Raw genomic sequence first — 13888 nt, forward strand, 5'->3', positions numbered from 1 at the left:
ACTGCACAGTTAATAGTGACTGAGGTCAGTCTGCAGTAAGGGCAGCTCTGTTCTGAGAGTGTATCACATTCTCATTCACTAGTTAAAAATAAGAAAATGCAACACTAATTACATCAAAGCACTATAATCAATGGCATAAAAACACTGGATGTATCAAAAGCAAATTATTCATAATGTCAGTCAGCAGACCAAGAAACAAATGTCCCCTCATCTTTTGCTTTTAACTTTAAAACAACTTCTAGGAAGACAGTAACATGACTGAATTTCTACTCATTCTTTCCTCAGTGATAACATGCAGACTACAGACCCCATGGACATTTCCTAGTACTGATATGAATTCTTTTGCATGTGTAGTTTTCTGTAATTTTATCAAACAAAGGCATTTGTGCAGCCAACCACAACATTTATGACATAGAATTACTCCTCTACAACAAAGACATCCATCCGCACTACATTTCAATAACCACATTTTTCCTCCAGCCGCATTTCCTGATACGGCACTGACATTTTTACTATAATTTGGTCATTTCAAGAATGACATATTACCCATGGATCAAAGAGAGTCACAAAAACTATAGCTAGTTCTCCAAATAAAAAATTATTTCGATGCCGGGTGGTGGTGGTGCATGCCTTTAATCCCAGCACTCGGGAGGCAGAGGCAGTCGGATCTCTGTGAGTTCGAGGACAGCCTGGTCTACAGAGCGAGATCCAAGAAAGGCGCAAAGCTACACAGAAAAACCCTATCTTAAAAAACAAACAAACAAACAAACAAAAAAATTATTTCGTTCAGCATGGTGGTGCACCTCGGTACTCCCAGAACCCTAGAAGCTAAGGTAGGAGGATGACGATTTCCACAACAGCCCGTGCTACATCAAATTACAAACAAAGCCTTTGCTTGTCTGAGCGGAGTCAGTGGTGCTGAGACCCCAGCCCAGGAAGCAGTAAATGCCTGTGACACTCGCAGTCTTTACCTTGGTTGTAGAGCTGTCACTAGTGAAGAGGCGGGAACTTCTTCGAGGCAATGCATTTGGGGGAGATGTGATAGTGGGACTCAATACCTGAGGTGTTGTACTAAAACAAACAAAACCAGACATTTTTAAACACTTAATATTCAGCTTAGGAGCATTAACTATTGTGCTAATTCTACTTTATTAAACCATGCATTCATCATAGAAATATATTACAATTGGTCTTTTGCTTAGTTCCTTTTGGTTCTCTATGAAAACTCAGAATTTAAAAATTATTCACAGGCTAGAGGAATGGTTCATTGTTTAAGAGTACTTGATGCTCTCCCTGAGGACCCAAGCTTTGTTCCTAGTGCCCATTCTGGGTGGCTCACAACTGCCAGTAAGTCTAGTTCCAGGAGGTGCTACAATCTCTTTTGGCCTGACTGCATAGCATGTACCAGCATGCACACAACACCCTCCCCTCAAAAAAAATAAAATGTTATTATAGAATGCTAAAGAGTACAGGAAAATTCTTCACTAACTGAAAATAGACATTTTTACTTAATCTACAAAAAGCATCTGAGTGAATAAAGGACAAACATATCTCTAGACAATTGTTTGGAGCACCCACTGCCAAGTACAAAATGTTAAGTAAAAGGAGAAGTTAGGCATGAATAATTTAAATGTGCAGTATCTGTCAGTAAACAAATATCACTAGACTAATAAACAGAAGTGTAACCATCTAAAGCAAAGGTTTATTTTACTTAGGAAAGAGGAGTATGATCATCACTTGTATACAGGTCTACCTGAAAGGCAAACCATAAGACTGAAGAATTTTACTTTTAAAAGTTATTTGTTCTTATGTCTATGAATGTTTTGCCTACATGATGTATCTAAGTACACCACAAGCATGCTTGGTACCTGCAGAAGCCAGAAGAGGGCGCTGTATCCCCTGGACTAGAGTTACAGGCCAATGTGAACCACCATGTGGGTGTTGCAAACTAAATGGTGGTTCTCTACAAAAGCAGACTTAATTGCTGAGCCATCTGTCTGACCCAAATGTAAACACACACACACACACACACACACACACACACACACACACACACACACACACACTTAAATAAAGGGTCTCACTATGTATTTCTGGTTGGCCTGGAACTCTCCATGTAGATCAATAGGACCTTGAACTCACAGATATCTGCCTGTTTCTGCCTCCTGAGTGCTAGAATTAAAGGTATATGCCACCATGCTCAGCTAAAAAGGAATTTCCTTTTTAAAGATTTGGTTTATTTTATTTTCTTTGAGATAGGTGCTAACTATGTAACTCTGGCTGTCCTGGAATTCACTATGTAGAGCACGCTGGCCTCAAACTCAGCCTCCCAAGCACTGTGAGTAAAGGCGCGTGCGTGTACTTCTACACCCAGCTGTTTTTATATTATGCATATACACAGGCATGCATACAGTGCACAGGCAAAATATCCACACACATAAAATAAAATGGTCTGGGAGTTACCAACAAGTACCTTGGGGAATTCACAGAAATGACTTCTAGAGGATCAATTCTGTGAAGAAAATCATGGGGCTAGCTATTCTGGGAAGGTCCTCCATATGCATGGTAACAAAATATTTTCTAGGGGCTGGAGAGAGGGCTCAGCGAGGACCTGGGTTCAATTTCCAGCACCTACACGGCAGCTCACAACTGTTTGTAACTCCAGTGCCAGGGGACCCAACACCCATGGCAAAAACACCAATGCACATAAAATTAAAATTTTAATATTGATTATTTTAATACAAATAAATTATAATTAAATATAAAATATATTATATATATTTTCTATTTCTTTCCACCCCAGTTTAAAGATGTGTATGCACTCACACATTCATATCTCTAAGTGTTTAGGCAAGGCCAGAAGAGGGCCTCAGGTAGCTTCCTCTATGGTTCTTTACCTTATTCTCATAAATCAGCCCCTCACTGAACCGAAAGCTCATTTTTTACTAGGCAGGCTGGCAGTGAGCTCTCTGGATCCTCTGCCTTTATCCCTTAGTGCTAGGGATACAGGCATGCCTGGCCATGTCCATGCATTCATATTTTCACAAGCAAGTGAGGACTGAGCTCTCTCTCCAGTCAACACCTTACTTTGTAAAGACGGTCTCTCCTCACTAAACCCGAAGTCCACAGTTCTGGGCTGGCTGGCTGGCTGGCAAGGTTCCAGGACCTGCCTGGCTCCTCCCAACACAAGGTGCTGGGGATGGAGTTGGACTCCAGTCCTATTGCTTTCACAGAACCTGCATCTGCTGCCATCTCCTCAGCTGCTTCCTACTCACTAACATTTCCCTTAAAAGCAGTGACATCTGGGTACAGCGCTAACCACTTGTCATTCCAGCCTCTTGGAAGGCTGAGGTAAGAGGGCTGCTTGATCCCAGCACTTGGGAGGCAGAGCCAGGTGAATCTCTGTGAGTTCGAGGCCAGCCTGGGCTACCAAGTGAGTCCCAGGAAAGGCGCAAAGCTACACAGAGAAACCCTGTCTCGAAAAACCAAAAAAAAAAAAAAAAAAAAAAAAAGAGGGCTGCTTGAGCCTAGTGAGGCTAGCCTAGAAAACAGACAGACTTCCAGAAAGGAGGGTGGGGAAACTGCGGTCAGGATGTGAAATAAATACATATTAAAAAAAAAAAAAAAAATCTAGATGAAACAGCTTTTTCCTGATATGCAGAAGAGGGAAAAAACTCATTACCAGGACACATTACAGACTACAGAAGATGGAGGAAATGATACCAGATTGGAGTCTGAATCTGCTGAAAGACCATTAGCAATACTAGATATGTGGATAAAATTAAACAGGCTGCTTTTCTTCTTTTTATAAAGATAAATAACTGTTTTAAGGTTTAAATAATGATATATTGTGAGGGTTATATAATATATATGGATACAAAACAGTTATAACATTCCCTAAGAGCATCAAAATGAATCATCATAAGGCTTCATGTTACAGAGTGGTTTACTGCTTGAAGGCACATTTGATACATTAAAATATACACTGTAAGCCCTAAAGATGTCTCTAAAAAGAGAAAGCTGCTAAGCAATGCTTGGTTGCTAAGTTAATATGGCAGTACTCAACTGGGTTTCTCAAAAGGTATCATTCTTCATGCCCAGAACCCATGGCTGTGATTATATGGAAAATGGGGTCTCTGTAGATATAATCAGGTTAAGATGAGGTCATTAAGGTGGGTACTCATCCAGTATGATTGACGTCTTTACAGGAGGGACACTGAATTATACTGTCACAATGTAAGGAAGGCCTGAGCAAGGAAAGATCCTCCCTACAGACTTTGGTGGGGAAATGCTCCTGCCAACATCCTGATTTCAAACTTACACGTTTTAAAGCTAGGAGAGATTGTTAGTAACATGGGATACAGGGAAATGGAAAAGAAAAAGGAGAATAAATTTATTTTAAGACATCTAGTTTGTGAAACGGGCTGAGTAACACTTGGCCAAAATGCTTGAAATGAGAAGTATTTCAGATTTCAGTTATTTTGGATTTTGTAGTATTTGTATAAAAATCCTTACTAGTTAAGCATTCCTGATCCAAAATAACAACATCTGACTGCTCCAAACTCTGAAACATTTTATGTAATACTGGTGTTCAAGGTCTTGTATTCTAGAGAAGTTTGGATTCTCAGATCAGGGGGCCCAGTCTGTACTTCATTACTTGTAGCCTTAGGAAGTGAACCTTGTCAGCATTCAGTAGGTTAAGGCAAGAGGTTTGCTGCCAGTTCAAAGCTAGTGTGGGCTTCATAGTGTGTCTTGACCATACAGGGTTACGTATCAAAAAAGAAAAAAGGAAAAACCAAAAAACCAGTAACAACTGCCTGCCCTGTAAAAAAAAAAAAAAAAAATCCCAAATGAACCACTCAAATAATCCTTCTAACAGGACCCCAGGCAGCCACAGTCTGTAAGCTGATATTTCTGATTAGAATCACCACTCCAACATTACAGGTACAGTGATTCCTTTTAGATAGTAAGACTGTAATCTGACAGTTTTAAGGCTTCTGAACCTGAAGTTTGATTTTATGAACTGTGTAAAGAAATAATGGGCCAGGTGGTGGCGGCGCACATCTTTAATCCTAGCACTCGGGAGACAGAGGCAGGTGAATCTCTGTGAGTTCGAGGCCAGCCTGGTCTACAAAGTGAGTTCCAGGACAGGCTCTAAAAGCTACAGAGAAACCCTTTCTTGAAAAACCAAAAAGAAAGAAGAAAGGATAGGGGAAGACAGAATGAAATCTGTATTTGCCATGCGTGGTGGCACACATCTTTACCTAGCACTTGGGAGGCAGAAGTAACTAGATCTCAGCCTGGTCTACATAGTGAGTTCCAGGACAGCCAAGGACTACATAATATAGACACTCTGTCTCAAAAACAAAACAAGCAAAATAAATAAATAAATAAAAAATAAAAAAAATTGAAGGAACATATACATTATTTTGAAGAAATAGACACCATAATAAATACCTTGTTTGTGGGCCAGAACTTTGTGTTTGTGCGACAAGAATTGGAGTGACCTCTCGACTATTTCCACTCTGTGAGAAGACAGACTTTGTTCCAGTTTGGCCCATTCTGGCAACAGACTGTAAAACACAAAAAGTCTAAGGTTTGTGATTATAGATTGTACTGCAAGTGATAAAAGACACAATGATGCCCCTATCTACATTTTCTCAATGAAAACAGTTCAGTATATATAACGCCATCTTAAAACAATCATTACTATCACTATGTTGTCTTAAAAAAGATAGCTATTAGTCTCAATATTTATGAATTAATTTGCTATTTACAAAGAAAATGATACAGCAAGATTTTATACTCTTCCTTTTGCACTTAGTAAAACAGTTAAATAGGAGTGTGAGGAGATATAAAAATCACCTGGTCCCTTTCTAAATGCTAAAGATATTGCTCTTTTGCATTATCATTTCTTTCTAGTTTTTCTAATATTTCATTGATTGGTTTCTGCTTGCCTCATCTGACATAATTGTTCAATATGACAGAAACAATCTTAACTTAGTTTATGGACGTTTCTTTAATTAGATACTGAAATGAACTAGATGTATGTGTCTGATATATCTGGTAGACTATGACAAAGACATTTTTTTACAGTTTGATCAGTAACTATAAGGAAAGAATAATTATATAAAGTTGGATTCTCTCTGAAGCTACCTTTATAAACTAGAATTTTAAAGAAGTTTCTTTAATCAATACCCACACTACATTTTACACAGAAAATACCTTTTTGGTAGGGGCTCCGGTGGGTGGCACGTCAATTACAGAAGGTGTATTAGTGTAGTTTTGTAAATAGGATCCATCTCCAGGACTTGGGGTTTCTAATGGCAAAATCCCAAAACTGAGAAGAGGTTGAAATCAAGGTGTCAAAAAGTCATCAAGGCATATATAAAGCAGCAGTATACTTAAATTAGAAGGTCTAAAAGGAAGAGAATGGCAAATCAGTCTTAGGGGCAATGAGGATCTGAGGGGCAGATTTCAAAATGAGCTGTGAATGTCGAGTACTCCACCCACCAGAACTAAAGAAGAAAGGACAGGAACCTAAAGTGACCAACAGCGACTGATCTAGAAATGGACTGCCTTTTTAAAAGCTAAGATCCAAATGACGAAAATAAATTCCATTCCTGGAACAACGGAGACAATGTCCTTGAGATTATTGGTAATTACCTACTAATTATCGATATAGTTATCCATTGGTCTCTGCAGATGCCCTAATCAATCTCCTGGTCATGCTATTTCAATAACTCCCTGGCCTTGAGATTATTCAGTCTATTCTTTTAACAAAGAACATACAGCTTTTGTGAGGGGTTACTGTATACACTCAGATATCATACACTTTTAATAATTTGACAAGATATTTTGCAATGACAGGTGTCAATTCTTCTTCTTCCATGTTTTAGAAGAGAGGACTGATAATACTGCCCTAACTATACCATAAACATATATTTGAAGGGTTTCACTGCTATCTGCAGATGCACAGCCATAAAGATATTATCTTTTATTACATATACTAATTGAGGCATATTTGAAAAGCTTTAATTTTTTTTCTCTGCTTTATTTTGCTCTTATTTTGAAAAAGGGCATCACATATCATAGGCTTCTAACTGGTAGCTGAGGATAACTTTGAACTTATCTTCCTGCTTCCACCTCCCAAATACTAGGATTACATGCATTTGAAACCTTCCCCAATTTACACAGTGAGGATCAAACCCAGAGCTTTGTGCATGCTATGCAAGCACTCTACCAACTGAGCTACAATATCAGCCCTCTTATATTTAATTCAAAAATTTTATATATGTATTTTTTCAGAATGCCACTTTCTCACACTGATTTCAAAGATGCTATTTATATTCACTTGCATTACTAATAATATGATTCACCATCTTTATTTATAACAGAGTAAATTTTAGAATATCTTGTGTGACTTACCTTGGGGTTAATGGGCTAAGAGCAGTTGGTCCTCCTAATAAACTTCGACCAGTTTTTGGTTTATTTTGAACCTGTTTAGACAATATGGAAGTACCCATTCCAAGGGGGCCATTATCTGGTGAAATTACAGCTGAATCAATGTAAGACACGGAGGAATCTGTATTCAAGGAGTACTTTGAATTGGAAGATTCTAAGTTCAGTCTGTTTAGTTCCTGAAACAGAAATTTTCTACCATGTCACTTATGATACACTGTTTAGTTCAATCATTCTTTTGGGATTTCAGAATATTTGAACACTAGAAGAAATACACTTACAATTGTGTCCTGGGGTGTTTCTGTGAGGACTGTCTCAGGCTGTCTGTGAGATAAACTGTGATTAGATACTAGAGTTGTACAAGTGTTGGGCAGACAGCTGCTAAAATTCTGTATAGACGTCAATTTAAATGTTTGGTCAGGATCTGGCTTTTCACCTGTGAAGACCAAAAGAAAAAAACAAAACTAAACTAAACCAAAAATTTGCCTCTGGGAAATAATCTCTTTTCAAGCATGCATAATTAGGCAGAAATAAAGCCCCATTTAGAGTTTCAAAATTCTCCTGTCCATTGATGCTAATCAATCTTATCTCCCCAAAGTCCAATCATTAATTTATTGTGGAAGTTAACCCTTAAAGATGTAAATTTGGAAAATAAATTGTAAGTTTTAAAAATATCATAAATCAGAGCCAACAAAATGGCTCATGGGTAAAGGTCTGCTGTTCAACCTGAAAACCTGAGTTAAATCTCTGAGACATACATGATGGAAGGGAGGAACAGACCCCTGCAAGTTGTCGCAGATGCTATGTGGCACATACATGCCAATTCACAAATAGACACCACACACAGAAATCCTCCTCAGTTTTTCTTATACCGAAAGTGTTATATACATAGTGTTATCTGTTCTGGAGGACACATATGTTTAAGGTGGACTGGCTAAAGACCAGAGAGTAGTGATTCTAAGGAGGGGCTGCTTTTTTGAGACAGGGTCTCCTGCAGGCCAGGCTGGCCACACAGTGTAGCTGAGGCTGGTTTTAAACTGAAGAGGCTTCCACCTCTGTATCTCTAGTACTGGGATCACAGGCATATGCTAGTCAACTGGGAGCTAATCTATTATTTTTAATTTAACAACCCTTATGTTGCAAAATAGTTTCATGACAAGGTTTCAAAACACTGGTAGGAAAACACTGTTTGAAAAGAGAAAAGTAGGAAAGCGGACTCCTGCCCCCACCCCCGCAAGCTCACCTATTTCACATAATGATTCAAAGGGAGACCAGAGAAAAGGGTTTAAAGTAAGGCTCTTCTGGTAACACTCTGATCCTTTGGCAAGCCTGTCTGTCTTGCTGTGGAGAGAAACAACGCATTAAACAAACTATAAACCACAAAGCTTTTCTTATGTTTGATATAAAGGTCAGATCAATCTTATAGAAATTCTTTCAGCACTCTTTTTGATGTTTCCCTAAATTTTTAATTTCTCTTGCTTCCTGCGATAATGCCATGTAGCTCCAACTAGCCTCAAACTCAACCTTCCTGCCTCGGATTCCAAGGTCCTATCACCATTCTCAGTTCTCACTGCATTCTTAGATATTTAATTTCTTGGCAGATAAAAGATAAGACTCGGTGTGGTGGGACACACATGCCTTTAATCTTAGCACTTGGGAGGCAGAGATAGGAGGATCTTTATGTGCTCAAGGCCAATCTGGTCTACTAGTGAAATCCAGGCCAGTCAAAGGCTACATAGTGACTAAAAAGAGATACAGAAGACATCCAATGCTTCAACTGTATTTTTACTTGTTTATGTAACACTCCAATGGTAGATCTGAAAACAATTTACATTTGAATACAAGTATTTAAATGACCAGATTGCGCGTGTGTGTGTGTGTGTGTGTGTGTGTGTGTGTGTGTGTGTGTGTGTGTGTTTATGTGTGCTTTCAAGACAGGGTTATTACTCTTTGTAGCCCTGGCCACCCTGGAATTTGCTCTGTAGAGACAGGGTTTTTCTTCATAGCCCTGGTTGTCCTGGAACTCACTTTGTAGACCTAGACCAGGCTGTCTTCGAACTCATAGAGATCTGCCTGCCTCTGCCTCCCTAGTGCTGGAACTAAAGATGTGCACCACCACCACCTGGTGATCTTTTAATAAAGACTGATGATATTTTTTCTAATCAGGTATAGAAAGAATTAGATTTTGAAGCTAGATAATCCCACCCCTCCCCCTGCCCACAACCCTGGAACCAATTATACCCTGACCACTCTGGGAAGTAACAGAATGGCCCTACTGCACCTTAACCTTTTAAAATGGAGGAAAGGAGGGTTAGTAGTTACTAAGATTCCTTTCAGCTTAAAAAACAAGAAAACAAGACAGAAAACCCAAAAAACCCTAGTTGGTCCAAAGTTCAAATACTTTACTATCTATTCGGGGTGTGTGTGTATGGTGTGTGTGTGTAGCTACAGCAATACTAACTTTTGTTGTTTTTGGAGACAGGGTATCCCATAGTCAAAGCTGGCCTCAGATTCTATATAGCTGAAATGATCTTGAATGCCTGATCCTCAAGCCTCTATCACCCAAATACTGGGAGCTAACAGGCATGGCACCCCTACACCCAGCTTTACTTAAAAACAAACAAACAAAAAAAACCCTAAAGTTTTAAAAAGACCAGATAGTATGAGACCAAAAGGAACATCCTGAAGCAGTGCTTCTCAACCTGCAGGTGGCACCCCTTTGGGGTTGAATGACCTTTCACAGGGGTGGCCTAAGACCATCAGTAAATAGAGATTTCAATTACGATTCACAACAGTAGCAAAATTACAGTTATGAAGTAGCAATGAAAATAATTTTATGGTGTGGTCACGACAACATGAGGGTTGCAGCATTAGGATGGTTGAGAGCCACTGTCCTGAAGTGAAACTACAGGATAAAACATATGGTTTAATGTGCAGGGTGTAACATCAGAGAAGTGTAAAGAACTCTTTGAAAAACTAATAGGTCAGCCCCACTTTTAAGTTTTCAAGTGAGCACATAACAGCATAGATAAAGATAAGAATGTGGGCTAGCAGGGGTGGGGGGGTGGGAGGGGGGGTAGGGTGGGGGATGGGGGCTCATGGTAAAAGAGCTACTTAGCACTGAAAGGAAAAGAAAGTGTTATCCATAAAAACAATAAACATGGACAGAGAGAGGAGGAACAGGGGGGCAGAAAAACCACACCTAGACCATTCAGGTATAATGGAAATAAAGGGAAAATAATCGTCACAAGACTGACTAAATCAGGGCTGGAGAGATGGCTCAGAGGTTAAGAGCACCGACTGCTCTTCCAGAGGTCCTGAGTTCAATTTCCAGCACCCACATGGTGGCTCACAAACCATCTGTAATGAGATCTGGCACCCTCTTCTGTATACATAATAAATAAATAAATCTTAAGAAAAAAAAAAAAAGACTGACTAAATCACCTACCACACTACAGAAAAAACTTAAAAATAGAAAATGAAGAAAAGGCATAAAGGCCATTTTCTGAAAGCAATAAAGTTAAAAGTAGCAAGCCAATCCATAGGTATTGTCAATGTAATGCTAAGGAAAAGAAAAATGCAGGAGTTGTGGAGTTGGCTCCGGGTGTAAGAATGCTCACTGCAAGAGCAGGACCTGAGTTCAAATCCTTAGCATTCATGTAAAAAAGAGCTGGGTATGACCATAAATGAGTCTGTAACCCCAGTGCTGTGGGAGGTGGAGACAGGAGGATGGATGGGATCTGGTGACAGCCAGGCTGAGCTTTGAGCAGGGAGAGAGACCCTGATTCAAAGAAATATGGTAGAGTATGTAGCCGTATAACCAACTTCCTTCTCTGGCTCAGTGCAAGCGCACACATGAAGTAAGTGACTTCAGTGTCTGAGGACTGACCCAAGCTTCTGTGACTATCTCGTCTACATTTGTTTTCGGCAATTCTAAAGTAAGGATATTTCTCTATCTAACTTTATCATATTTTTAAAGAATATTTCTGTTTCCCTTAAGATTTTTACTTCTTTCAAAGCCCCCACTCAGTCCCTTCAAACAGCTGATTGCCCTCAAACATCTTTTCCTTGAGAAGTCACCTTATAGGAAAGAAATGACTTTTTTGCTACCAAGTCTCTTGTATATGCATTCTATTCCCCTTCCTTCCCACTCAGTGCTGAGGATGGAACCCAGGGCCTGTTGCATTGTGCTGACAAGGGCTCTGTCACTGAGCCTTTTATTCTTCTTAACCAAAGAGAACCAGTATTCTCTCACTTGACAAAAATCGTGCCCAAATTTTATCACAATCCCTTTCTGCAATACTAAACTTCGTCTACTGTTTTCTTCCTTCTCTATGACAAACAGGGTGGGGACTGTGAGTTATGTCCTTTAATATTCCCAGGACCAAAGACTTCTTGTTTAGCTACAAGGGGAGAAGGACCTCAACTTTCCTTGAACGAATGACAAAAATAACCATAGGTGCATGGTGATATCCGACTCCATTTTAAAGGAAATGAAGATACTCTTTTCTTATTCCAGTTCCTAAGTGTGGTATGAATGACTTGATGTAACACTTTTACATCTGAAAATAAGCCCCCATAATATTCAACCAAATTGGTTATTCTGCACAAAAAGTCATTTCAAGTTTTATTTATTTATTGCTTTTGTAGCTCTAACAGCCCAGAACTCACCACATAGAACAGGCTGGCTTTGAACTCAAGAGCTCAGTCTGCCTCTGTCTTCTGAATGCTGAGATAAAGGCATGTACCACCATAATTGGCTATGTGTGGTGTTTTTTTTTTTTTTTTTCCCTTTCGAGACAGGGTTTCTCTGTGTAATAGCTTTAGCATTCCTGGAACTCGCTCTGTAGACCAGGCTGGCCTTGAACTCTTAGAGATTTGCCTGCTTCTACCTCCCAAGTGCTGGATTAAAGTTATGTGCCACCACTGTCTGGTCTGACCATTTGGGGGGGGGGGAGTAGTTTTTAATCACTTCTCTTATACACTCCCGATGAGCAGTCTGAATATGAATATTTTCTATTAATCTATTCAACTTCAAAAGTATTTTTCAAAAAAATGAGTGAGGCCCATGTTACTATTATATAATAATTCCGAGCTTATGTATATTAAAAATTCCTTTCAAAGATTACTATATATTGGAAGAAAACAATCTATTACCGAAACCTGTCTTGAAGCCTTTCTAAGGGGTACCAGCGACATTTTAACATCAAGGAAAACAAATTTCACTCCCTTTGTTTAGGGAATCAACCACACAGGTGCGCTCTCTTCACCGAAGATAAGAGCTTGTTAGAGTTGCTGGAGCTATTATCACCAACTAAGGCCATGTGGGGAGTAAAGTGGGATCAACATTTCTACTATTTAACAGATTTAATGAGGTCACGATGAGAAAGGTTAGGGACTACTTGTATCTGTTACACCTATCAATAGAGGCTACTGCATAGTACAGAGCATTCTTACACAGGAGACCTTTTTCTGGTAATTTGAGTCTTTCTTACTTACCAATATACATGTCCCAACAATGAAAGAGTAAAGCAAGCTGAATCACCAAACTCAGTGACAATATCATCATGGCTTTTTTGCTTATTAAACACTCCACCAGATAAGATTTGTTCCCCTTCTGCAAGCCTTTAAAATATAAATTAATTTCTTTGTCAATGTAAAAAGCTTTCCATGAAGATATCTTTTATTATCATTGAGAGTCTAATGACAGATACAGTGAAAAATTAACAGTATTTTGTACAATAGTAGCAGTCATGGACTTAGAATCATTGGGAAGCTAGAAATTTATGACCTTAAATTTTCAGTCCTCCCTTTAAAATCAGAACTCATTAAAATTCAATGTCTACTGAGAAACCTTGTCTTGAAAAAGTAAACAAAAAGAAAATTATAGTTTCTGTATGGACAAATCTGGTCTGAGCAGCAAATATATTACTCATACAAAAAGAGTGTTTGCATAACTTGTATGATGCCCGGGGTTAGAGATCCCCAGCACCAAAAAAGAATTATTTATCACCATTATAATGAACTCTCCTGTGACCAAATTAATGCCATAGTCAATGGTACAAACATTTCAACAATTACTCAGGAGAGGAAAGGAAGTCAAGAGTTTGTTAGAAGAATTTTACCTAAAATTCAATGGAAGTATAACAAAACTAGTTAAAGAAGATTTTAATACTTACTTGCTAAGGTCAACACAACATTTTGCAAGCAGGTATTTACACTGTGGGGTGGTACAACTGTGTCCTTTCAAGAGTCTATATGCTTTATATGCCTTTCCTGAGCGGTAGTAACAAGTTGCCAGTAAAAACAAGGCTTCTTCTGAATGTACTAAGACATTAAAAAGAAAAAAAGAAAAGATAAATTAGCTACTATTCAGCATATTACACAGTATTTAGTTTGTCAATAAATAAGTTTAGCAACAAGAAAT

At 38.8% G+C, this 13888-nt stretch overlaps 1 protein-coding gene across 5 annotated transcripts in view; it reads right to left on the bottom strand.

Annotated features, from left to right (window-relative positions):
* Positions 1-13888, bottom strand: part of Cdc27 (cell division cycle 27) — a 47361-nt gene that overhangs the window by 16744 nt on the left and 16729 nt on the right. For 2 of the 5 annotated variants that reach the window (XM_059271942.1, XM_059271945.1), the window contains exons 2-8: positions 12961-13086; positions 8705-8802; positions 7743-7897; positions 7429-7640; positions 6226-6340; positions 5458-5573; positions 972-1071 (exon numbers count right to left, since the gene is read on the bottom strand). In XM_059271942.1, coding sequence (XP_059127925.1) covers positions 972-1071; positions 5458-5573; positions 6226-6340; positions 7429-7640; positions 7743-7897; positions 8705-8802; positions 12961-13086 — 922 coding nt within the window. Of the gene's footprint in view, positions 1-971; positions 1072-5457; positions 5592-6225; positions 6341-7428; positions 7641-7742; positions 7898-8704; positions 8803-12960; positions 13087-13640; positions 13789-13888 lie in introns of those variants that run through there. The other 3 variants (XM_059271941.1, XM_059271943.1, XM_059271944.1) reach the window with 3 other exon arrangements.

The sequence above is a fragment of the Peromyscus eremicus genome, chromosome 8a, assembly GCF_949786415.1.
Source record: "Peromyscus eremicus chromosome 8a, PerEre_H2_v1, whole genome shotgun sequence".
Taxonomy (NCBI): Eukaryota; Metazoa; Chordata; class Mammalia; order Rodentia; family Cricetidae; genus Peromyscus; species Peromyscus eremicus.